At 39.6% G+C, this 26870-nt stretch overlaps 1 protein-coding gene across 1 annotated transcript in view; it reads left to right on the top strand.

Moving 5' to 3' along the window:
- Positions 1–26870, top strand: part of ESR2 (estrogen receptor 2) — a 32208-nt gene that overhangs the window by 3757 nt on the left and 1581 nt on the right. The window contains exons 2-7 of the mRNA XM_009273370.2: positions 3202–3377; positions 6149–6265; positions 16359–16658; positions 21775–21913; positions 24227–24360; positions 26029–26203. Of these exons, the coding sequence (XP_009271645.1) occupies positions 3202–3377; positions 6149–6265; positions 16359–16658; positions 21775–21913; positions 24227–24360; positions 26029–26203 (1041 nt within the window). The remainder of the gene's footprint in view (positions 1–3201; positions 3378–6148; positions 6266–16358; positions 16659–21774; positions 21914–24226; positions 24361–26028; positions 26204–26870) is intronic.

Here is a 26870-nt window from a genome sequence, read left to right on the forward strand (position 1 = left end):
TTGCCCATCATCTTGCACACATTCTGGGAGAGAAAGGAAGAGCCTTCATCCTATAGCTTAGGCTCGTATGGGATGGAATTATCCCCAGGCACTGAATGAGCCAGTGGCCTGTGGGAGGGAGGGAAGAGTTATAAGAAATTATAAAATCTGGACTATTAATTTTTGACTTAATGGATTTTTTTAAATTTTCTCAGTGTTTTTTTTCTCTCTTTCTTTTTATAATGTACAATAGTTTAGGTTTTAGAAAAACCTGACAGACAACAAATGCCATGAGCAAATCTTGCTACTTTCTAGGTCAAATCCTTGCCACCCTTCTTAATTTTTAATAAAAAGTTGAATTTATGTTCAAGTTTTCCGTGGCATATGCATCAAACACTTGCTGTGGCAAAGCTAGAGGTAATTAGGAGACACGATAGATACTGAATAACCTAAATAGTCTTGCCAATTCCTTCTCCTTTAGGGTAATCATCTTGTCACTGTTGATGACTAGTAGGAAATCACTGGTTTGTTACTTTCAAAAAAAATTTAATTCTTTTTATGGAAACATAATATCTCTATATAGAAACCATGATCATAAAATAGAGAGGAGTATTAGGAGGTGTAAAGCGATAAATCTTTGTCCATGCGGCTCCTCAGTAGCAGCCAGGGTACATCCCCCATTTTCCTGCATCCTGTGGTGCAGGAGCTTTGTGGGCACACAGCCAGGTACTTCCAGTTCTTCTGGAGGACCTGGCAGCTCATTCGTCTGCTGAGCATGCTGGAGTGCACCAGTCCCAAGAGCGCTGGGAGGTGGTCTTTGACCACGTGTGGGGCTACCCAGTCCGGTTTGCTGTTTGCGTGGATACGCTGTCTGATCCTCAGGGTAAGGAATGTGTACCTTAAAGCTCTTTACTATTTCCTAGTTCTGTCGTCCTTAAAGGCAACGGTAATAAAATGATTGTGTTTGAACCTCCTGCTGCACTGCTGCAGCTATTGCAGACGAGCAGATTTGATGCCCGTTCGGCCTGCAGGAGGAATTCATTCCAGATTGTTGCTCTGTGTGCAAGCTGTTTGCCACAGTCTGTGGAAGTCACGCAACTTGCATGTGTGCAGGGTGACTGTCATTAAACTTTTAAGCAGGGAAAGAAAAAGTGTTTTTTAAAACACTTATCATGACTGGAAGGTAAAAACCAACACCCCTCAGTGAGATGTTACGGTGTGTGCTTTTTTCTTTATTTTCATCCATATCATCTTCGTGCTTTAACGAGGGCAATAAACATTGCTCTCTATAGCATATCAGTCAGTCACTGAGATGCTCTCTAGCTGATTCTGATTCTCTTCTGACTCTCACAATTGGATCATGATTCCCAAGGACAGCTTAAAAATATACCTCTTCTACTAATGTGAAACGCCAAATTACTTTTTCTTCCAAATACAGGGAGACAGGAAGGAATAGCAATGCTTTTTCTTCTTGCATTAGCAGCATATTAGACGTGTGTGATACAGTCCCTTTATTCTAAGGGCGAGTTCCCCCACACTGGTCTTCCCAGCGTAGCAGAAGGGGAAACAACCTAATGATTCAGCAATCCATGAATGGGGGTGTGTGTGTAATCAAAGACTGGACTTGTTAAACATCTAAACACCCTTATGCCCTGTAATATCTGAATGAATTAACATTTTTTAAAAGCTTGCAGTAACTTAATTGTACAACAAATACCTTAATTTTTCTGTTTTGGAATTTGCTCAGAGAACCACCTTTTTTCCTTTCCAAATTTTCTACTAGGAAATCGGAGCACGTTCTCCTCAAATACTTACAAACTTGATGATTTTTAGTTGGCGTGTGGGTGTGTTTGTCCTTACCTCCTGTCATGAAACCGGCACAAAGTCTACTTTTAATATGTTAGTTAAAGCCTCTTCGACAGCACTTTCAGCATGTTTCTACTGTTCTGTTTAAACTTGCTCTTGTTGGTGAACAGGTTTCTTCTGCCCTGGCAACGTACCCTTGTTCTTTAGAAGTCATAAACCATGCTGCCTGCTGTCTTATCCCAACTGATATTTCTTCTCCTGCCTAATCCTGCTGGAAAGTGGGATGATGAAAATTCTGCAGTTTCTAACTTCTGCCTCTGTGCTTTTAAGTTTTCTATACAGCTTTCCTTTTGTAAAACTGCTGCTGAGAGTTTGCACATGACCCTGTTTTCTCTCTACCTAGAAATTGTATTGACCATGAAGGTAAGGCATGCTAAAACCACCAAGAAAATGAAGTCCAGAGAAAAAGTACACAATGGATGTGTTTCCTATACCTAAAAACCACTTTACTGATAATCTAAGTTCCTTTCCTCTTGCTGTTTGTTTACAGGATCTTGGTGTCAGGAATTGGCTGTTATTTCATGTTTTTATCCTGTTCTAATTTTAATCCAGTCATTAAGAATAGTTCCAGTAAGTTGGAACTATTTGCAGAGCTTCAGGAATGCATATATCTTATTAATTTATATGGAGCAATAATATTTTTAATATATGAAAGTATTTTATTAATTGTGTTTCTCCATTCTTCTTGTATTCAGACTTCCTTTTATTTAGCATTAGGATGATCAGCGTGGGTCGTCACCTTGAACAGAAAACTTTGTCTAACATTGTGAGTTGATCTTGTAGGCTGAGATTCACATCTCAAGATATTTGTCTCCAGCATCTCGTTGAATGAATAAAGCCTCGTTTAAAGGATGAAATACTTGAGACTAGATGTGTATTGCTCCGTCTAGACTTTTGCCTTGCTAACAGTACGAAGCAACCGCAGCTCTGTTCGTGGTAGTGTTTATCATGTCAGCCCAAGCTGTCTGAGTTCACATTTTCCATGCGAAGCTTCCCAAAGGCAAAGTCCACTTGGTTCACAAATTCCTGGACTTGTAAATTTCCAAGAATTCTTCAAGATCCATCATAATTCCATATGATTTTCCTAGAGTTCATGTGAATGACACATCAGCAGTCCAGTTTTATGCCTTAGAGTATTTTAAAACTTTATAGTCTGTCGCCATTGAAAGCTCTGGGATCAGACTATATGCTTTAAATAACCTTATCAGAAAAAGGCTTAACAGTGTTTCACACTGTCCTGTGTTCAGTAATAAGAAGACTACAGAGAGAGAATAGAAGACAATGGAAACTAATGGAACTCTTTGCAATGTAGATTAATTTTTTCCTCTTTTATAACATGTTTTTCTTTTCTATCAGAGAAACGTTAAAAAGAAAAACTAATGGCAATGACTGTACAAGCCCAATTGCAAATAATCCTGGCTCAAAAAGGGATGCCCACTTCTGTGCAGTCTGCAGTGACTATGCTTCAGGATACCACTATGGGGTCTGGTCATGTGAAGGCTGCAAAGCATTCTTTAAAAGAAGTATTCAAGGTAGGAGAATCAGCTTTTGATAACTTTGCTCAAATAAGTTGTTTCATATGATCAGGGGCTGCAGCGGTTGTTCTAGTAATGAGTTGATCTAAAATCCTGGTGTATGGTGCTGCATGCTGAAAATAGAGCAACACGTGATTTGACTACTTTATCTTTTGACTCTTATGTTATCAAGATCTGGAAACATTACAAAGTGAGCAATTGATTCCTTTAGAGAAGAGGTGGAATACATAGCACAGAAAGGCCCTGCAGCAAAGGCTTCGGTGGGATGGCTCTGCAGACCTGTGAATCTGATTGCAGGTTTTGTCCCAAAGTACATAGTAATTGTGACTTTGTTATAATAAACACAGTTAGAGTAGATAATTGCCTGGAGACTTTGCTTGCCAGGAACTATTCTTGACAAGAGTATATTGCCTGGAGCTGTTGAGTCATAGCATATAATATCTACACAGTATGTAGGATATAAAAATATGTGTAGCAAGTATTCAGTACAAACCTGATTATTGTTATTTCTCAGCCCTCCACCCCCCAGAGCCTACATTGCAGTATTTCTTACTCTGCCAGATCTCTCTATCTAAGGTTTACACTTCAGTGTTTAAATTCTTTAATATTTGGTATTTAGTTCAAATTTGCTGAGTGGCTGCAGTATGAAGTAAATGTAGGTCTCCATGTTTGTTATCACAGCCTATGGGCAGTGACTTACGCACCATATTGCAGCTTTGGACCACTTCATTTCTTTAACCTTGGCTCTAGTTATCATGTTCTTTGGCCTCATCCGGGGCCTCTTGGTGGAAACTTAATTGGATTGACATTGGATATTACATGCAGATACTAACACAGAAAATCCTGTCATTTTTTGGTCTGTAATGTTCCTTTCCTCTTCTGCACACAAAGCCTTTAGTAATCTTGAGATATTTTCTTTTGGATCAATATGGCAGAGTTGGTGTCACCATTAGAATCAAATTTAATTCAAAACTTGTTTGCCTTTTCAATTTATTGTGAAAGTTCTGCATGGGTGAATAACAATTTCTATAAACTGGTGCAAGTTCTTTTGATTTCTAAAATAATTGAAGAGAACTTTGTCTCCAGTTTGTCACAAATGGAGATTGAATTTGATCTCAAAGTGTTTTCTGTCAGAAAAACTATTTGCCTGCTCTGTGTTGCTCACATGTGCTTTGGCCGTGAACAACTTACCCATTGTGGCCTTTTGTACGCCTTAATGTACCCTGTCAGGTAACGTTTGATTGTAATTCAAATAAATGAAAGTTAGTTCTTGGCATAAAACACTATCAAGCACTTAGTTGCAACAGTTGTTATGAAGGATATTGCTTATAAAAAGTAAAAAACTTCTGGGCCTACCATAGACGAAAATGTTGGGCTAATGTCTAATTAAAATTAGATGGTATGACTGAGCAACTGTGTGTGGTCTTCTCTGCTTGTCCAAGTTTGTAGTGTAGTGTATTCGTCCCACATCTCTGAACATCTGCCTGCAAGCTAAATTATCCCAAGGCCACAGGAGTTTTAAACCACTTTATACTCCTGTGTGCTTGGGTTATAGTGCAACAGAGAGCTTCCTCCTCCTTTCCCCCCATGTTGTGTGAAGACTGATAAACAGTAATTTGTTTTTCAGTCATATCTGCCAGTAGGAAATGGGACAAACTGTAACCTAATCTCTTACTTTTAAAATTGTCAGTTCAAATATTCAAGGTCAAAATTATTTTAATTTTGCAAGGAAATAGTCACAATGGTTCAGTTAAATAATTACTCTTGGGGGCATGAACTCTTGGACTTGCATCAAGTAAAAAAAACTCTAGTAGCTGTATCTTTGCCTGATCTATTCTTAAGGGTTGAAAAAATAACTTAAAAAACAACCCGAGAGAAAAGACATTAAGAAATGTAAATGAGTGAATATTTTTTGCATCCTTTGGTAACTACTGCAAGAGAGATTTCCAGTATTTGTATGTATTTGACTGTATTTACACCAAGAGCATACTCAAGTCCAGTTTACAGTAATAAACCTTTGGACCAGATTATTGATTAATGAAATACAATAATGTAAAGGGGTTTGGGTGGGGGCGAGGTGAGGTGGGATAGAAAGAGAAGACAACAGAAGGGGCTGTAGTGGAAACTGATGAAAATAAGAGAAACATTTGTCCACAATATCTAAAAGTTATACCTTCTGCTTGTGCTTTTCTTTGTACTATACAGTGTGCATTATTTTATACTAGTTTTCTTTTTCTCTTGGGCTGCTTTTTTTTATTAACTTTGGTCCAGGGTCAATCCTCCAAAGGCTTCTTCATTCCTGGAACTCACCACGTCAGAGAGTTCAGTAAATAGAGCTGTAGTTTACTTAAATCTTTGCCGGACTGAAGCTGTGTGCACTGCTGTTTTTAACTTTGCTGAGGAAAAAAAAAAAATCTACTGTCTGCCATCTGTACAGTCCCAATATACAGTAAGAAGTTGGAGGTTGGGAGCAAATTTCCACAAAAGCCTATGTCCCATTTTCAAAAATGAGTTGGTATTAGAAAGTGCTTGGTTACCTAACAGTCATCAGTGAAAGCCGGTCTATGTTGTCTGGTTACTTTTTGAGGCCACGGATTGATGTTTTCAGTATAGGATAAATATGCATTTTTGCATCAGTTAAATTAATGGAGCTTAGATAGATGCATATGAAAAAGTTGAGATGCTTAAAATCAAGAAGGTCCTGATTTGGGAAATGACCAAGAAAGACTGTCGGAGATGTTAAATTTTCTCTTCTTACTCTGCTGCAGGACACAACGATTACATCTGCCCAGCTACCAATCAATGCACGATAGACAAAAACAGGCGCAAAAGCTGCCAGGCATGCCGGCTACGGAAGTGTTATGAAGTGGGAATGATGAAATGTGGTGAGTTTTGCATGTCTGTGTTGTTTGCTTGGGTTTTGCTGGCTTTTTTTTTTTCCCCCTTCAGTCAATTCTGTGTAGCTTTTTTTTTCTCTTTTTTTCTTGGAATCCTAAAAAGGCACAACAGGCAATTAGAGCAAGGTTTAAGCTGGTTTTATAGGAAGGAATGTACCGATTCTTAAAGCAGAAGACGACTTTTCATTTTCAGAAGAAAACCCATGGGAAGGAGTAAGGTGTAGGTTCAGCACAGGAAAACCGTAGTACCTCTGCAGAGCTCTGTGAAGGCAGTTGACTTGCATGCTACATTCTGCAAAATGGGAACCCAAGACCTGCTGCTGCCTGAGCCTCAAACCAAACTGAAAACCTTTCTAATATGGGGTAAGCGAGCCTGTACTGTGCTCTGCTGGTTGAATGTAATGCAAGAACAGCAGTGCTGCATCAAAGCAGTAGTTAATTAACCCAGTATCCTGCTTCCAAGAGTGGCAAGAGTGAATGCCTCGGGAGGATTGTAAGAATAAGAGCGGCACCTAAGTGAAACTACTGCTGACAACTCTCAGCTTCCAAAAATTAGCAGTTGGGGACTTCTGGTCTGGAAGAGGTTTCTTGTATTTAATAGGTCTCAATATATTAATGGAATGACAACTTGTCCAATGTCCCTCTTTTTTATCCCGTGAAGTCTTAGCATCTACAACATCCCATGGCAAGGAGTTCTGCAGCTTGACCACACGTCCTGTGAAGAACTAGCTTTCTGGTTGCCAGGCTTTTTTGTGGGGCTTTGGTGGGGCAGCAGTGGGAAGGCAGAGGGGGGGCTGGTTTTTTTTTTGAACAGGCTATTTTCAGATGATGGTCCTCCAGCTCTTCCATCAAAAGAAGTAGTGAACAACCACAGTTTGTCTCTGCACCACTCAGAATTATCCAGTCTTTACTCTTATTCCCATCTTGTACTTACAGAGATGTGACTTCACTGTAGTTGTACATTTATAGAGGATATTTTAAAGGTTACTTCTAAGAACAAAATAACTTAAAAGATATTTCAATATCTAATGTACTTTCACAGCCAAGGTTTGTTGTTGTTGTTTCTTATAGATTCCCCAATGTACATGATAGAAATAGGCTGGGAAAACATCACATAGGAACACTGGAGTGGAAAGGAGAAGGTTACTGTGCTTGGTCCTCTGTGATTGGCAGGTGTGCGTCTCATTTCATCCCATTTAATGTAGATACCTATTTCTATTTCAAGGCTAGGCAGTGTTTTCATCCTCCCACTGCTTTGATCTGAAGGCTGTTTGTAGAATATTATTTCTTTCTTTACAAACATTCTTCAGAATTCCAGCCTGCGTTTATTGCTGGACAATTAATGCCTGTTTGTTCTTGTGGCAACATTGTCTTGTAGCTTAGAGGCTCCTCTTCTCTTTATTGTTAATGCTCTGGTTGTGTTTACGGACTACATCATATCCCCTCACAACCTTTGTTTTATTAGACTAAATAAACCAAGAAATCTCGTCCTCTTGCAAAAAAGGAAAGTAGACAGAATCTGGAAGTCGTCAGGGTAGCTTGTCCCTCAGTCTGCTCCAGGCTGAAATAATCTGTTTTGCACTTGGATGACCAGAATCACGGACAGTGTTCCTGTGAACTCTCCTCACTGTAGTAGCATTAATACATATCTGTTTCTGTGGGAGCTTTTCTCTGCGTGAGCTTTTCTCTGCGTGCAACCCAGGATCCTATTTGCCTTTTTCATGGTTGCATCACGCTGGTAGTTCGTAATCATTCTATGAGCTGTTATGATTGCAGCATCCTGTTCATTCCTAGCGGATAACTCCCAGCTTAGAGCTACAATTGCAATTGTTCCCTGTATTATTTTTGTACTCCTGAAGTATGTTTAGTTTCTGTTGCTCAAGTCAGCTAGTTCTTTCTATATGAAGCTCCTATCTTCTTCTGCACTGATGATGCATCTCAGCTTTATCGGTGTTTTTCATTAATATGGTCTTAGCTACCTTTGCTGTCTGGCCTCCAGAAAGGAAAGCCTTACCCTTGCAAATGAGACTCCTTTTGAAACCTTACTTTCTGAATAGTGTTACTGTCTTTTGTTCGTCTTTATGACTGAGAATTTTACTCAATGTTTTTCCAACAGGGGTTTCTATCAAGCCCCAGTTCTGGAGTTGGAGAGTTTCTGTAAAGACTGATTCCACTATGATATTATAAGGTGGTCCTCCACAGTGTTTTCCTCAAATGAATCTTTTTATTCTAATTATCCAGGAAGTCTTGATTTGTGATTAGACCTCATAGGCACTATGGTATTACAAGTAATAAATAATGATAATATGTACTTATGTCTTAGCCTGTGTTCCTTTTAATCTTGTCACATATTCATAGTTTTCCTACAATAATGAATGTTTATAGGACATTAATGACTGTGCCAGCCCAAAAAAGGCACTTTGAAACTATAACAGGAAAACAACAGGAACTGTATTTTTTAAAAAAAATTAGTTTTTTAAATAGTAGCACTGAAATTTGAGACTCTTGAGAATTCAATTTGAGAATCTTAACAATTTAATTTCAGAAAAAGGAATATAAAAATTATTCAGAATTGTCTGAGTTGCCTGATGAGTTAAGAGGCACCTGTGAGTAAATCTGATGCATGGACACATGGTGACAGACATTTAAACCAGACAGATTTTAAGACTGTATTTCTTGCATGAAATGTAAATGCCATTTCCTGCAGACTGGAGTGATTATCTTTTAATTTTTTTCTTGTTAGAGCCATGCTTTAATACCAGTTTTTTACTGTAGAAAGCCATAGAAGAGTATGTTTTCTTTTTAATGAAGGCTTTTCCCCATCTCCGCTCCTTTCCCAGGTCTCTTAGTGAATGCATTGGTTCACAACTGCTAAAAACCTGGATAGGATAGAATGGTTTCTAAGTGCATTTTGCTCAGTGGAGACCTGTTGTCCAGCAGAAGTGATAAAAGAACCTCAATTACCACTTTCATAGTTTATGAAAGCTCTTCATAAAAACTCTGCACTGTTTGCATCAAATCTTTAAATCCTCATTGTGCATATTATCAATAGACACCTTGAGAAAAAATACACATATATGTGTGTGTGTGTATATAGCATACATTCTGTGTGCAAATGTGTTTGGGGGGTACTTGCCATCTTTAAAACAGTAGGAGGCAGTAGGAAAGTGTTGCTTTGGAGTTTCGTGGTCTGAAATTCTCTTGGATGTCATCGCATTCATAAACGTTGAGAAGTCAACCCAACAAGCCACGGGTATTTCAGTGGAGACTAGCTTGGGGGTGCTTTGTATTAAGGAGATAACAGATTTTCTTACAAAATATACCATCATTGCCAAAAGCACAATAAGGGTCTTAGACACTGCATCTGCAAAGTTCTCTGTAGGAAGTCTGCGTTGCATACTGTTCCAATCAAGAAAGCTACTGCTAAATTTTGGCACTGGGACTAGTGCTACCGGTAGAAAAATAATTGCAAAGCACTGTCACCAGGAACAAGGAAAACAGAAATACTGCAGTAAACTCTGCCCAGCAAACTCGAATAAAACAGATTGGGATAAAATTGATCTTCTCTTGGAGCTTTCTGGTGTTTACCTGGGGAGCCTGAAACGGACTGGGCTGTTTGCCAAGGGCAGTAAAGAAGAGGGGAGTTGCTTCATCACTTAGCTATAGCCACCCTGGGAGCAGCTATGCTTGTACTTTTCTTTTTTGCTTCCTGAGGCTCAAATAGACCTTCTTCCAAAAGGAGTTTTCAGTTTCCCTGTTGGACTAGACTTACCTTTTATTTCCCTGCCCCGCCCCGCTCCCGTATCTTTTTCCCCATGTGCCAGTTCTCAACGTGTTGAAAATGTTCCAAAGACAAAGCTCCTCTCTGCCCCCTCCCCGCCACAAATGAGGAGGCTGAGGGCCATACTAAAAAGCGATGGATAGATACTGCCCTTAAATACTGGCATCGTTCCACAAGTTTTCGGAAAGAAAAACGGACTTCTCTGTGGGCTGGTATGGTTCAGGGTCTGGCGCTCTTTTTCTCCTGTGCTTGGCTGCTGCGTGCGGTTTCTAGATAGCACTTTGAAATACTGTAAATTACTTTTCACACAGAAAGTAAGTAGGAAAAAAATGTTTCATGGCATTCTTTGGACATCAGATGTATTAATTTGTATTTTAGCTATCACAGAAATTACTGTAATTTCAGCTCATGTTCTCATGTGTGTATGGCAGACGGCAGCTTCTTTGTCAGTAGGGCCGCTCCGTGAATACAGGCGTACTCACCAGAACATTTGCATTTGCTTTCAAAGGTGACTGGAGTGATAGTGATTTACTAATGTATACCTGAGTGAGTAATAAGCTCAAACACTTACAAAAACTGATTATAATATATTCAATGGTAGAATCTGCAGTTGCTGTTGAACCAGTTAGTTACATAAGCAGTTGCCGGGGACCAAAATCAGTATTAAGAGCAACATGCCATATAACTGCCCACCGTATCAGACAGCAGAGACATTTGCAATTTTCAAAGAATTTGTAAAGCAGGAGTTGCTTTAAAAATAGTGTGTTTCACTGCCAATGATGTCTGTTGTGGCTTGTTCATGGGTGAGTGAACAACAGGCTCATTTTAATGACTTTTTTTTTCAATATGTGTCTTATTTCTTATATTCTTGTGATCATTTACCCATGTGGTCCATGGTGCCCTTGGTCCAGCATTCTCAGCTGAATACTGCTATTTTCTTGTGCAAAGAATAGCTCTAAATAAGGAGAGTGCTGTAGGAAGAATGAGGGATTTGATCATCTTGTGCACTTCTCCAATTGCCTGAATTACCTTTATATGAATTAATGTTAGCTATTAAGTATAGTTAGAGCGTTTGTGGTAAAGTCGGAAATAGTCCCTAATCTGGGAAGCTGTAACTATTTTACTGCTGTGCCTTTACACAGATTGATTTACATCTCTGTGTCTAGTTAAGCCAAACATTAAGCTGGTCTATAATTATTTATAATATATAGATTTATAAGCACTTATACATGACTGTTGGATGCTAATAGACGTATAGGTAAAATTTCTCAGTCCTGCCTAAACTTTGGATTAGAACAAAAAGCACAGAAGCTCCTTTACGTTGTTGAAATGTTGTTTTGATTGGAAAGGCTGCTACTTTCTGATATGTCAATTGACTAGCAAGCTTAAATGTTGTTTTCTTAGATGTGTAATCTTACAATGCACTCTTTTTTTTTTTTTTAATACAAGCAGAATAAACTTTAATGTGGAAATAAATGGTATCTCTTTTAATTACTGACGAGCTGTGTTTTATGCACACTGCTCAGTGACTCAGCCTTCACCTGGTTTGGCAATATATGTTGATTAAAAAATACAAACAATAATTCAGAATCTGGTTTAGTGGGGATTTTTTCCCCTCTTTTTTTCATCACCAACTATATTTTTTTTAGTAACAAGTTTTTTATACAGAAATGTCTAACACTCCTAGTTTGGCTTTCTGCACTGGAGATATGATTATAGAAACCGTTTTTATGTTTTAAATGGAGCTTTTTTTTTTTTTTAATAAGTACTGGTTATACATGAAACTTGATTTAGTTAAATAACCTAAAGTAATTTAAAGGGGCTTGCTGTTTCCCAGTAAGAACCCTCCACAAGTATTGATACCTTTAATACTGTCAATAAGTGTCACAACCTGACTGAATTATTTTAAGATGGAGCATGGAGTGCAGCTGCGCAGATGAAAATTGTACAAGATTGTATCAATTAGAACAGGATGCTAGACTACTATTTTTTAATCTTTTTTTAAATTTTACTGATTTCTTTGATCTTCATTAAAGTACCTGGTCACTTACCTGTGTGTTTATATTTTGGATAGGTTACAAAATAGTATTTAAAAATCTTTACAACAGTAAATTTGAAAGGATAACTTGGGTCTTGGCATCAAAGGCCTGATATTTTCCGTGCCGCAGAGAAGTCTGGGTGACAGTGTAACAGAGCTGAGGACAGCTGGTCAGAGGATGTAGAGTCCCACAAGAGTGCACTTGCTTCACTTCAGTGCCAGGAACTGAACTAGGGTCAATGAGCTGGTTGCAAGTGCTTGCTTGACCACATGTTACCTCTGGCAGGTGTGTCCAAACTGCTGGAATTTCTTCCTCATTGTGTCGTCAGGCATCTCCTCCTCTCCCCAGCTCCCTCTTAAACCAGCAGTTTTTCTGACTTTATTGTTTTAGATATGGTCCCTAACTGAACACCTTTTCCATGTGTTTAATTAAAAGCCTGCTATTTGTGTGTCTTCTTTTTTGGGGCTTCACAGCTCCACCAGGTACTGGAGAATAAAAACTATGCATGTCGTGGAGCAGTTGGTATTTTTTGATAGCCCAAGAAAATTTCTCCTCTGCCCTGCATCCCCCTATGGCTTCTAGTCCCTCTGTGCTATTTTTCTTGTTCTGTCCTTCAAGATGCCCATGTTCAATGTGCTTCAGCTCTCTAAATAGTAGAAACGATGTGAGGTGTTGCTTCTTGCTTTAGTTCAGTTCTCTCCTGGTGGTTACGGTCTCTACCGTGCACATTCATATGGAAATCAGAGCCATGGAGATCTCTGTAGGTAGACCACCCTGATACCTAGGCATTTCCTCATCTGTCTCCAGTTGTACTTTTGTTCCAGTTGCTTAGCTCACAGTCGACCTTTCCTCTTTGTCTTCCCTGATGGAAAATATTTACATACTTTCTGTGCATGACATGACTTCAGAACAGTCTGCAGCCCGCTGTGCCATTCTAATGGTTTTCTGAAGCTGACAAAGCACTTCAAGATTTTCCTCTTGACCTTTGTGCATCAGTCCAAAATGAGGCTTAGCACAGAGTTCACTACATCATCCAAGTGTCTTTTTAGAAATTAGTCTATGCCTCACTGTCCTTTGACTCTCTCAGGAAGAAAAGGATTTGCCCAGACAGACGGTTGAACTCTGACTTTGTAGTTCTGCAGGTAACCTTTTTTTGGGTATCATCAAGTTTGATTTCATGAATCTACCATAAGATAATGTCTCCAGCTCTGATTGTCTCTCCTGGTATGTTTTCTTTCCCTAACTGCTGTTCAGCTGCTCTGGCAACTTCTAGCTAGACGTCATTCAGCTAAGCATTTGGTTCTGCAAATCATTGATTTTTTTCCTTCAGTCCATTATTTCTGCAAATAGCCTGTCAGTACTCAACCCATTTCATCCTACCCATATTCCTTTCAAGGACGCAAACCCATCCTTGCCCAAAATGGTGCTGACCTTAAGCTGGACTTCCCAGCTGATAATGCTTCCAGTTCCAAATGCCTTGTTCCATTTGGATTCCTCCATGCCTGAGGACTGTTCATTGAACCAGCTTTGCCTATTTGTATTCTCTAGTCTCTTGGGTTTCCAGATAGAGGGTGTTCTCCAATATTGAGAACTTCTTTAATGGTCATCCTGTTCTCTCTTACATCTGAGGTGGTTTACTGAACAGGCAGCAAGTGAGGATGATAGCAATGTGCAGTTGAAAGTTCCACATCCTTAAAGTCCTGGCAGACTTTGTTAGTCCTTACCCAGTCTTTTCAGTGCCTTCAGGTTGTACCCGATTGGCCTTTGCATCTCACCTTTCTCATGGGTTGACTCAAATGGTGCTTGATAGCTGCTGAAGACAAGACAGGACTATGACCTGAAAAGCCACCTCATCTGAGGAACCACCACCACTGAGAGTCTGCATTCACCCAACATTTTATTTACCAAGACAAAGCCTTGTCAACAGCATCTGAAATTAATTTTTTGTGCCCCAGTCCCTTTATTTTTAATTTGGTTTATGTTCGGACCTCTTTGCTAACTGAAACCCAGGGCCAGAATTCCATTGCCTGGTTGGAATTTAGACAACTCATGGTCTATATAACTCTGATGGATATGGATGAAGAATGGTAGGAATTACTGAATCCAGCAGCTTGACAGAAGGGAAACTGCCACATTGCCATGTCCCCAGATCCAGTAGCAAGTCTGAGCATGTAGTATTAGGCACATACACACACTATACCTGTATCCACAGTCAGCCACACAGATCAGCACAGACAGAACATACAGCACTCATGTGAACTGAGCAGTGGAAAATATATGCGTTTATACAATATGGATCCTTCCAGTAGCTGGGTTTAGACACTCAGTCTGTCAAATAATTGGCCTGTGGATCCCCATATCTCCCCAGCTGATGGCCTCTGGGTCTGCAGCCTCACCGCAGTTGCTGGTAGTCAGACCTTCTCCCACACAAATGGCTACAGAAATACATGTGCTATGGATCCCTGCAATAACTGGCTTTAGAAAGTCAATGTTATCCAGTAGCTGGCCCCTGGATCCTCTATTCTTCCAGGTACCTTGTGCACAAACTCCTTTGCACACGTGTGCGTGTGCGCGCGCGCACACACACACACACACACACACAAATAGGTCTCTGGCAGCTGGTCCAAACCTATGGCCTTACTGGTAGCTGACACCCAGATCCTCTGGTCTTTCTAGTGGATGGCTTGGAATGCCTGGTCCCTCCAGGTGAACTGAAAAGCCTTTCCTGTTGACTTATCTGCTGGGTATCATGCCCAGACCACAGGCTGATCATTCTCCTTTGATAGCCCTGACAATAGCCTAGTCAGTGTGCTTGTCGTCATTGATTAGGTTCTTGGGATTCTTCCATCTTCATCGTTCCTTTGCTTCTTTGTCTTCATGCACTTTATGGAGCCTTTAATCACATACCCTAATGAAAAAGAACCAGAGACTGTGACCAGGACAAGAAGTCTTTAGGCAACACACCAAAAAGGCTTCATAAATGTAGTAATGTCAAGATAGTAGCAGTAGCAGAAAGGATGCTTTTGTCAAATTCATTGTGGGACTGAAACCAAATGAGACAATTTATTATGCTTTAAGACTCCGTGGTCTCTATGTATGCAATAATAAATGTTGGTTTGGTATAGATTTATGTTAGCACAGGCATTTTCATACCTATGAAAATTCAACCTTTGAGTATCATATGTCAGTAAAAGTATTGATGACCAGCACAAAAAATTAACTTCTAAAAGATTTGGAGGACAATTTAGCTGTGATACTAGAAATGTTAAGTGCTGGAGGATTCCTGTCTAAGGATCTCTTCAGCAACTTAATGTTTTTAAATATCCTGATTTTTAATATGGTACAATCTTGCACATTAGTTACTGCCAAGGATTATTTGTAAATCAGTAAACATAGCCCTTGTTACAGAATATGCTGAAGGGGTGAGGGAAGTAGAAACCATGGCTGAATGTTTTAGCAAATCCCCATACTGTGTTTTTGGAGACACTTTTAGACTCTTTCCATGGCAGCTATGCAAGAACAGATAACAGTGTTCTTGCACTGTTGGTGGTCCCACCAATAACACTGACAGAGAACTGGAGAATGTTTGGTGTCGTCAGAATGAACAATAAATTAATTCCAGGAATTTAAAGGACTGTTCTTTGCAACAGAAATAGCGTTCTGCATGCAGAAGTCCAAACAGGGGGCTTGCTCCTTCAAGTTGTAGATACCTGAATTCGCTTTGGGGAAACTCCTGCTGGCTTAATGGGATGTAGGGAGAAAATGGGTTGCATCTTAGTAAGTCCCTAGCTGAACACCCAGCTGGCAGTGAGGCCTGGCTGTGCTTCTGGCTGAGGTATTTACTCTGTATCATGGCCCAGACTTTCAGAAGTCTTTTCTTCCCCCAGTTTACATCTAAAACAGAATTTAAAAACAGAATTTACAAACATGTATCTTTATTTGCATTTAAAGACCTGATTTATCTCTTTTTGATGTCAATGGGAATTTTCCCATGGACTTTTAAAGTGAGTTAACTGAAGTTAAAAAATAAACATTTTTCAACATTATTTTTTGTTTAGTAGAATAAACAAAAGCCTCAGCTGAAGTCAGTGGAAACAAAGTTAACTCAATGCTGAATGCTCTAGCAATTCTGAAACCTGATGTTCAATATTAGAACATCCAATTTTAAAGGGTTTTTCCCCTTCTCCCCAAACATTTGGATTTACATAATGCAACACTGAGAGAAAAATACTTCAATGCAATCATGTGCCTCTCGTGTCAGCCTCAAGAAGAGAACGTTGTGGATATCGGATCCTGCGTCGCCATCGTAATTCAGAAGATCAGGTGCATTGCATTGGCAAAGCTAAGAAATACAATGAGACGGCGACCCGCGTAAAAGAGATCCTGCTCAGCACAGTCAGTCCGGAGCAGTTTGTTTTAACACTACTTGAAGCGGAGCCTCCCAATGTGTTGGTGAGTCGTCCCAGCAAACCATTCACGGAGGCCTCCATGATGATGTCCCTGACAAAACTGGCAGACAAAGAGCTGGTTCACATGATTGGTTGGGCAAAAAAAATTCCTGGTAAGAATTTCAATCTTGTTTTTGTTTATTTTATTCAATGCTTTTACCATCAATATATCATTCTCTACCCTGAAATAATAGCACAGCACAGTAAATGTGCGGTATGAAAATCTTAAGCTTTTTATCCTATAAAGTAATGGACAATTTATTGCTCTCGGTAATTCACCTGGATGTATTTTGATTTAGACAACGACCTAGCCCATAATTTGCTATCTGTTGTTAGTCAAATACTCGTTCATTTTGCTAAAAAGCGTAGTTGGTGTTGCATGTAATTTCTACCTCATCAACTAGAAATACCTGATTAATCTGATTTAGATGGTTCATTAAAAGGGGTATTAATTAGATTGCTATAAAAAAGAATTTAAGACCAAATTCTTTCCTTGAATCCTGATAGAAGGTTTCCAGTACAGTTGATGAAAACTGAAGTGTGTCCAAGCACTGAGTGTCTGCAATTGCTTCAGTTGACATAGTTACTGCACAAGAGCATCAGATTGCAAAGTGGTGCATAGTATCAATCTCAGAATTATTGTGCCCTCTCCTTCAAAACAAAAATCAATAAGGATGCTTTTGGTTGTTGGCAGCACAAAGAACATGCACTGAAGTACAACTACATGTGTTATTGCCTTGAATGTCTCAAATGCGACCACAGTATCGTGGCAATGTACAATTTCACGTCTTACAAACTAGAAGCGGTGAGCATTTGCAATTCCTTCTTCATGAAGCACCCATGATTAAAACAGTCAGACTAAAGAATAAAAGCCAGAATAAAAGCAGCCAGCAAACAGAGAAGATAGTTGGCAAAGTTGTGCAGAAAAACTTGCTGGCTGGCATAGTCTAAACCGCAGACTGTGGCCCTTTAGTGAGAACTAAGGTGACCAACTACTAATAGTGAGCTGAAAGAAGCATTGAATAATTGATAGACGTATAGCAGCACGGGGCTTAATCCTTAACTTCAGACATAGTGCTCTGCTAGAAGTTATCCCTACGGCTGTGCTTACCTCGCATGGCTAATATATTCTGCAGTGCGTCTGGTAGTCCTAACCCCACGTCCATCAGGACTGAGGAGCCAGCACACCATGGCTCCTCTCTTGGATTTTATGCTGAAGGCAACCAGAGCATGCTGGCACGTGCCCTGGTCTTGTCACGCTTGTGCACTATAAACAGCACTTCCTGCTGCTTGAATACGCACCTAGGAAGACGTGACAGTTATCCTTACGTCTAGAAATAAATTGAGTGTGTACACAGTACGGGAAACAAGCTTGGTGGAGAATCTTTTGTATAATCCTTAAACTAAAACTTTAGCATAAGGGAAGCGGATCCTATTTCAGATCTAGTTGGAGTGGCTGAAGGTTCTACCAGCTCCAGCTGCTGGACCACATCTCCTAGTTGCAGATTACAGTCTCCATGGCTCAGTGTGGAGCCATGGAAACACAACTCCACATGTTGGAGGGTTCAGGTGTGACGGTTTTAGGGTGTGCAAATTCCAGGTCAGCTGCTGAGCTGCTGGGGAGGAGATGCTTGCACAGCACGAGCATCTTAAACCACGCTGGCCGTTTGGAAAGTGATAGTGTTTTTGCTGTTAATGTGGAATGTTTTAAACTGAGAGCCCGAATCCTTAATCCTTTTTTTTCCTGATTTAAGAAACTCTGAAAATCACTGTAAAGTAAGTAACCATAGGGGGTTAAGTGGTGTCTATTGCTATAATTTCTTGTCTGATCAGAAAAACTTGAATAAAAGGTACCATTTCAGAGGACTCCATATAGTCATGTTAATCCAGTAGGAAGTGAATTGTGAAGGAAAACCAGAGAAAGTCTTAGCAAACAACCTCATTTTAAGCAATATTTGAATGGGGAAAAAACCCAAAACAACCTTTTCCATTTTCTGATTGTTCTTAATTTCTGTTTTTTTTAACTATGTCAGCTGTTTAAAAAAACCCAAACAACCACAAATACAAAACTTCAACCAGTTGAGATTAATTTTTTTTAATTTGTTAATAGATCAGTTTCCAAACCAACCCCAATTTTGACATTGATCGCTTCTAGTTTATTTTCGACATCTGTCCGAAATAAAGACTTTTCTTGGCAATAAGAGAACTGTATGAAGAAAACCCATTGAAGCAGTCAAACCCCTTCAAAACAGTTCCTGGGAATGTTGACACTTTATCGTGTATGTTTGTTTTTTCTGATCACTCCTGTTACACAGAACAGAAGTAAACACCATTTTAAAGCAATGCCAAAAATAGATGTGATGTTTAATACGTACCTAATTATAAGTAATATTGCCATATTACATGGTAGTTAGAGCATTTTACTTGAATGTGGATTTATTTATTTTTTCCATTAAAATAACTGTGATGACTAAAGCTTAAGTCAGAATTTCAGTTTTCAAAAATTCTTGCCTGAAGTTAATCATCTAGATCCATGCTCTGCTTCCTGGAGGTAAGGTCTTAGGAAAAAAATACAGAGTTCGTGACTAATGGCCCAGTGAACAGTAATTTTACTTTCTGTAAAGCTGAATATTTGCTTTTGTGTAGCTGAGTAAGAAGCCCATTTTCATCTCTAAATTATTATTGGATATTATTTTGACACCGAAAGTGAAAGAAAATCTTTTTATTTTTCCTTATAGATGCTGATGTTAACAGTAACATTTTGCCTAAATAGGAAAGATAAATGTTTAAATTTTATGGTTTTTCATATTTAATATTTAATGACCTTTTATTCTGTGACTGTATTTTTTTTCTGTACTTTCAGCTTAATGGATTGTATTTTTGTTGTTGCTCAGTAAAATAGAAGCTGACACCTGGATTTTTTTCCTTCTGAATTCCAAGTATTTTAATTTTAAGTTGTCAGACAGCAGAACATAACTTCTGTAATTGCCTTTTACTTTGTTGACCTAGTCTAAGAGAGTTGAATGTGGTTCATAGCTGAACCTGTATTGCTAATCGATAGGATGTTGTCATAATATTGAAATTTGGATTCATTATGCAACCTAGCGTGTCGCTGGCCAGAGCAGTGTGTCTTCTGCTAGTTACTATGCATCCAGCACAAGATTTTTCTTGTCTTAGTAATTTGTAATTAAATGATTAGTTATAGAGCACACGAGTTAAAGGACATGTCCTACAGCCATAGAAAAAGAAGTCGTTTAATGTACTCTGCAGCAAATACAGTAGGACTTCTGACACTGCAATGGAAGCTGTGGTGGTTATGATGTGCTGTCCTCGATCTTTAAAGCTTGTTAGGAAAAGGGAAGGTATAGCCCTTCTGACAGCTGTGCTCAATGGTCATAAATCATACTGCTGGTGCTGATAATGTGAGTTTAGCAGATGACATCTGGGATAAATCTGCATCTTTAAGTATCTGTAGATTGAATGCTGGGACTTGGTCTGACACCTCGCTCAACTGAGATAGTTTTTAAACCCAATAACTGGTTGTTTATGCTAGAGAAATCAGCACACGCCTGTGTAAATATTTATTTAAATAAACTTCTGAAATGTCTTTGGGCTGTTGTTTCCCAGGAAACTGCCACTGTCGGTTTATACTATTCACACTTCCATGGTTATTTGTCTATAAGCACTTTTAAAATTATGAGTGTGTGTCTGGCAGATAATCTATTGTTGGCTGTGGATTCGGTAGTAAATTCTGTGACAGCGAAATCCAGGACGGAAGGTACTGTTCATAGGCTCCTGTTTACCCTTCTTATAAAATAAAGAGCAAGGCTATCCATTTTGAAAGGCAGCACTTTTAGCAATGATAAGAGAGAGTGCACATTACCCAGTTTATGTCAACCCAGGGCTGTCACCGACTGTCTTCCAGCCTAGTAGTTTAATAAGATTAAAATACGTGGAGCATTTGTATAAATTACTGACAGCAGATTCTTTGACAAAGGTACTGTGTGCATTTTAAGACCTCAGACAACTGGAAAGAGCTGTGGGAAACCTGTCTCCCACGGCCAGGCTGTGTAATGATTTTTCACTATGCAGAGTCGTAGATACCAGCTTGTCTAAAAATGAAGCACCTTTGCTGATACCTATCTAACGCAGCTCTGCTTTGAAAACTGTGGCCTGATCTTGGTTTTGAACACAGCTATGCTTTGACCACTGAACTGGTTGTCATCTTATCTGTGCTTTATTCCTTGACTGAGCAGTCTGCTTTCCCACTTGCATTTTGGTAATTCACACGTCTTCTGTTTTCTGTGTTTTGGGGGTTTTTTTGCACGTGTGTTAATGTTATTTCTCTTTATTTGGCTTCTATGCGTCTTTTTTCCCTGGTCTTTTTTGCAGGGGAAGAGAAAGGGAGGGCAACTACTCTATCTCCCTTCTGGCTGTGTTGCAGTGCTGTCTGACACCTTGCTATAACTTCTGGAGACAACTAAATGCTGGGACAGGCTTAGGCACAATCGCATTAATTGTGTTCTTGCTTCTAGGATGCTGCGAATGGAGGCAATGGGGACACTAATACCTTCAGCAACTACCCTTGAGTTTTTTTTCTCTTGTTTATTGCAATTTTGGGGAAGGGGGTTGCAGGAAAAGGATGGGCTGGGGTCAACACGTCATTTACAAAGGGGATGATAACACAGAGGCACAAATATGTGGGTTCTTTCATAGTTACCCAACAAACCCAGAAACGTGCCTGTCTTATGAGAAAAAAAAACCACCCTGCAAGCAACAACCATATGCATTCTGGGGAAAGAACAGGCTATTTTCTTAGGAGTCCTCTGCAGTGCAATGCAGTAATCGCCGACAAATGTGAGTTTCCTGAGTGAATCCCTGATGCCTCTCAGGAGCCTGTGGGACTGTCATCTAAAGAGGTGGCCAAGCATAAGGCAGGTCCTCTGCCATCACTTGAGTTTCACCAGCTGTGTGGGAGTAATTGCACTTGACCATCACTCTGCTTTATTTCAAATGTTTTGTGGAAGATTTGACAATGATAATAACAAATATTTATGTTCCTATTTGAGATGGCAGCATGGCGCTTCTGATGTCAGTGCTCCCTTTTCTGGCTTTCTTCACAGCCCATCATTCTTTCTATTTCTTTTTGTTTCTAACATACTCAGTCTTCTTTATCAAAACAGAGAAATAAACAGGTTGATTTATTTTATGCTATTTTCATCATTTTAGGTTTCATTGATCTCAGCCTCTATGACCAAGTAAGACTCTTGGAGAGCTGCTGGATGGAAGTTTTAATGGTTGGTTTGATGTGGAGATCAATCGACCATCCTGGGAAACTGATTTTTGCACCTGACCTTGTATTAGACAGGTAAGGGAAATAAATTTCTTGAGAACACTTCATATTAGCATGTTTGGAGGGGGTGTGAATGGTAAGAGGAAGAGGATTAAGTATGGGAGATGCTATTAGTATTTTATCTAACAATATAATTTACTTGTATTGGTAACAATAATGTCACAAGGTTCCACATCCTTACAGGGGCTTAAGGAATGCTAAACATAAACAGTATTGTTGAACTTGCCAGTTCCTTGATTCCTGTAGCATGTGACAGTTTGAAGTTTCTCTGTATTTTTTTTTCACATCTTTTGTTGGTTTTGTTCCTTTTGGTCTGGGTCTCTAGATGCTGAAACTGTAAACACATCAACACAATGCACTACATTGTCAATCAATTTCTTCCAGCTGACAGATTTTCTCCCCCCATCCCTCAAAAAAAAGCAGACATAGTGTCAGGCCATATTTTAATTATTTTAAGTAGCTTTTCTACCTATTTTTCTTCCTGCCCCTAGTGCAGACTTCATAAATAGCTATAATAATGAACATTGCAGCACTAGTCAAAAGGGATTAAAAAAACCCTAGCTTGCTTTTTAATACTGAAGGTATTTTTTTCAAGCTAAAGCAGGGTGTTTGCAAAATTATTTCTCCATAACATCATGTACCAACAGGGAAGAACATGGATTAGTAAGGGTGTTTTTCTACAGGATCTTAGAAGGATTTGACCTGGGCTTCACATTGGTAAAAAGTCAGGGAAACAATCTACTCTCTTGGGTAGATTTAAAATGCCTCTTAACCTTTTCAACCTGGGGAAATTCAGTTCTGTACCAGTTCTGTGGCTTGAGCTGAATAATGATCACCGTCATAGATATAGAAAGCAAAATGGGTTAGTAAGAGAAATAAATTTAATTTATAAAAGATATGAAATAAATTATTATTTGCTCATATAAAATTCAATGCAAGGACACGCTGTGTCGTTCAATGCAATAATAAGAAATTCCTGAAAATGTATGATACATTTAGTTCCTCGGGAGCTAACATGTGCTGAATAGAGTGAGCTTATTTGATGCATTCCTTCGTCTCCACACGACACAGCAGAGTGGGAGCTAGCAAGCGTCTGGGCATACCGTAATTTTATTCTTTTTAAGACATGCGTATATGAAACTGGTCTGTAACTTGATTGTTTTTATCTTAGCTGAACTTCAGATACATTTCCTACATAATCTTTGTAGACAAGTACTTCTCTGATGCTTTTGTCTCTGTTTTGAAACTGGCAGCTGCCTGTGCTTCTACAAAGCTTAAAATTCTCCTTTGCTATGAGGAACGTGGGAAACTGGGCGATCCTCAGGCAGTTGCCTTTCTGCGGGCAGTACTTGCTGCACCTGGTTAGTGTTGTCTGCCTGCGCCTGCCTCACAGCCTGCAGGCTCAGCGCCTTCCGCTTGGGATCCAGTAGAGGAGTAAAGTTCTTTAATTCTCCTGCACTGCTGTGCTTAAGTCTGTCTTGTCTTAAAAAAGCTACAGAAAAAAAACCCCTCAGTCTTCCAGATGATAGTATAAGAAGCAACCCTTTGAATACTCTGTTGTAGAGCTTAATTGCTTTTTAAGTCCAGTACGTGTAAAAAAAAACTAACCAAAAAACTGGAACAGTAACTTCAGTGGTTTGAAATTTGCTGCTGCTTAATTTTAAACCCATTGGAATGGCTTAGGGTTGTTTGGGTTTTTTTTCAGATCAGAGAATGGGACCGTTTCTAATATCCAAAACAGAGAAAGTTGCATTCAGTAAACACTCGCAAACAGAAAAATAACCAAACCACCAAAACCCCAAAAATCTTCAAAGAAAAAGGGGATGGAGGATGGGGGTAGAGGTTGTTTTATTCTTTAAAAATGTCTTAGTGTTCCAAGAAACTTATTTTAGGGGATCTGTCTTATTCACCAAGTCCTGAGGCCTCCGTCAGGTACAAATAGTGATGGCACCAGTTGTGGTATTAACTCTTCGTGGAACAAATCTGGAAGATGATTCAAAATGGTATTGTGCCCTGCACTACAGAGTTTCAAACCGATTATCCAGAATTATACTGCTATGAGGATAAAGCCTCTACACAGAAATATGGTCATACTTACCTGCAGTCAGTCCTGCATGCGCTTTAAAGAGAAAATCAGTTTCTTAGAGGTGCTGACCTTTTATACCAGTGTAATTTTCAATTTAGATTTCATGATAGAACCTTTTGAATCCTCCCAAAGATGAGATGGATAGGCCTTTTGCAACCTCCTTTATGCTTTGACTTTTATCTGGCTGAGTCAGAGTTCCTTAATTCTACTTTTTGGGTAATATTTTAAATGTGTTTCCATAGGGATGAGGGGAAATGCGTAGAGGGAATTTTGGAGATCTTTGATATGCTCCTGGCCATGACCTCGAGGTTCCGAGAGCTGAAACTGCAGCACAAGGAGTATCTGTGTGTCAAGGCAATGATCCTCCTCAATTCCAGTGAGTACGCAGTTGACTCTGACGCTCACCAAATTGTACTTTTTTATTTCAAGAGTGGCTGGGAAATCAGCCTCTAAAAATGGCAGAAATATCAAATGCGATAAAGCCGTTGAAAGAGAACAATAGGAAAGGACTTCTAACCATCACTTTGTAAGGATTTTTGCTCAAGAAACTTCTAAACTGTATCATTTGCTGGATTTAGGGTCTATGTTCTGTTGTAAGAATCGCATGAAAGACCCAAAGTCTGAGAGCTTCTCACAGGGTTGGGCTCATGACCCAGGCTGTGGGTCTGTCCTTTTCAATGAGAAGTTTTGCTCGTATCTCTGTGGATCCTGGTCATGTGTAAAGTTGCTGTACAGCTCTACAAACCTGTCCTTAATTCTTAATTCTAGTAAAACTAATTACTCAACTGAGTGATGATTAATTGGGCTTAAATGCTCCTATTTAATGGTAATTAATTGGTAGAAATGATTGAAAGTACTCAACAGTTCTGCAAGATGAATTTCAGGACAGGAGCTTTGCTTTGCAGCCTCTTACACAAGGTGAATAAGAGTGTGTGTTTGCTAGTTTAGGGTAGTCTGCAGTAAAATAATTTTGTTCCCCAGAACATGCTGTAATTAATGTTGTCAGAAAAAAACCACAACAAAACAACATCTAACTATTTACATCTCCTGTTTTCAGCAAGGAGCTGCTGCATAATTCTCAGCCCGGTTCTGAAGGGGAATAGTCCAGCTGTTATCCCACTTGTTTATTTCAACAGACAACAAAAGCTGTTCTTTCTTTCTTAAAAAAACCCACAACAACAACCAACCAAAAAACCCAACAAAAAACCATGTTCATCAGCCATATTTTCTTCAAAGCCTCACCTCTCAAAAAGTCTGTCCTTTCACCTCTCCCTGCTCTCCTTTCTTGTCAAAGTTAATCATCTTTTACTCCTAATTTTCAAGGTGTTCTGGAGCTCTGTCCTTCCATAAGTATCTTTGGAAGGATTTTTTTTTTTTTAATAATACCCAGGTCTCTTCTACTCTATCAATAATGTTATTGTGTGTTTCCAAACCTTCCTAGTGGTGTTTTCTTCTCTTCCCTCTCCATACCCCCAATCCCCTTTTTTTGCTTTTGCTGACTTTTAAGGTTTCTCACTGTAGGCAAGTACTGCATTATGGCACCCTTAGCGAGCTGTAGGGAGACCATGGCAGGCTGGGTCTATGAGCTGTGTCTCTCACCATGTTCTCTTCCCTCCCTAGGATATACTCAGAGAAAAAAAAAAAACTTTTCAGCAAGAAGGTATTAGAGCAAGCATAATGCTATAATTCATAATAGTTACTGAACTACAAGGTACAGAGTGATTCAAAGGAAAAACCCCTGGAGAATGGAGAGCATGTCCATTCTCTGGACTGACGGGTCTATGTTCAACATGTTGTCTTGGGAGGATTTGGGAGAGTTATTCAGTTTGCAAATGATGTGGCCGTCAAATTTTGGCAAAGGAATGTAAGTAAGTCGGAGCTTGGTGTGGCACATGGAGCATCGTTTGTGCAGCCTTGAGAGGGAGCGTCAGGAAATCTATCTTCTCTAATCCTGTTGAAATATTACATCAGAAAAAAAATCCACAGTGGTAGCTTTTTTTCCTTCCTCATAAGCAGGGAGTATTTCTTTCTCTTCTCTGGTTAGGCATGTTTCCTTTGTCAGCAGAAGAACCTGAAAGCAACAGGAAACTGCATCACCTTCTTAATGTAGTCACAGATGCTTTGGTGTGGGTTATTGCAAAGAGCGGAATCCCCTCGCAGCAGCAGACAACTCGTCTGGCCAATTTGTTGATGCTCCTGTCTCACGTCAGACACGCAAGGTAAATTTAACAGAATGTGTGTAAGGCGTAAGGTGTTGGTGTTTGTTTCTTACAGCAACAAAGCAAGGCTTGAAGTCCAGAGCACTCCCGAGGGAATCCTGGTACTGCTCTTCATCTCTGTTCATTGTAAGGCTTTCCTTCCTAGCACAACTAAACAGGCAATATGCTGAAGTGCTTGCTGGCGCTCAGAAATGTTGTGTTGATATTGAAATGCTGCCTTAACTGTATTACGTTAAATTGTTCATTATCTATCTGCCTGAAATGTTTAACAATAATAACACAAATTCGGTCTGTCAAAAAAAACCCCACCCAGCCACCAAAACTCTTCCACTCTTCGCCTCTTTCAGAACTGATCTGCAGCGTGGGCTTTGGTGGAGCAAAGTGTACTTTGGGTGCCATGTTTGTCCCAGGCCACATTTGTTGTTTTTTATTCAGAACCACAGTATTTTTGCCAAGTGACTTGTGCTACAGCGATGCCACCCTCCTGCTTTCCCCATGGGAGGCAGCTCCTCTGCTCCCTGCCAGTTCCTGGACCTCCTTGAGCTGCTTATCTTTGCTTGCAGTACAGCAGACTCAAACGCAGGGCCCTACAAACAGATGCTTTAATTTTCAGGCTGTTTGTCACTTTAAATTATTACCCAGAGACCAGCTATTCACAAGGCTGTCT

The sequence above is a fragment of the Aptenodytes forsteri genome, unplaced genomic scaffold (genome assembly GCF_000699145.1).
Source record: "Aptenodytes forsteri isolate BGI_AS27 unplaced genomic scaffold, ASM69914v1 Scaffold479, whole genome shotgun sequence".
In the NCBI taxonomy this organism is placed as follows: Eukaryota; Metazoa; Chordata; class Aves; order Sphenisciformes; family Spheniscidae; genus Aptenodytes; species Aptenodytes forsteri.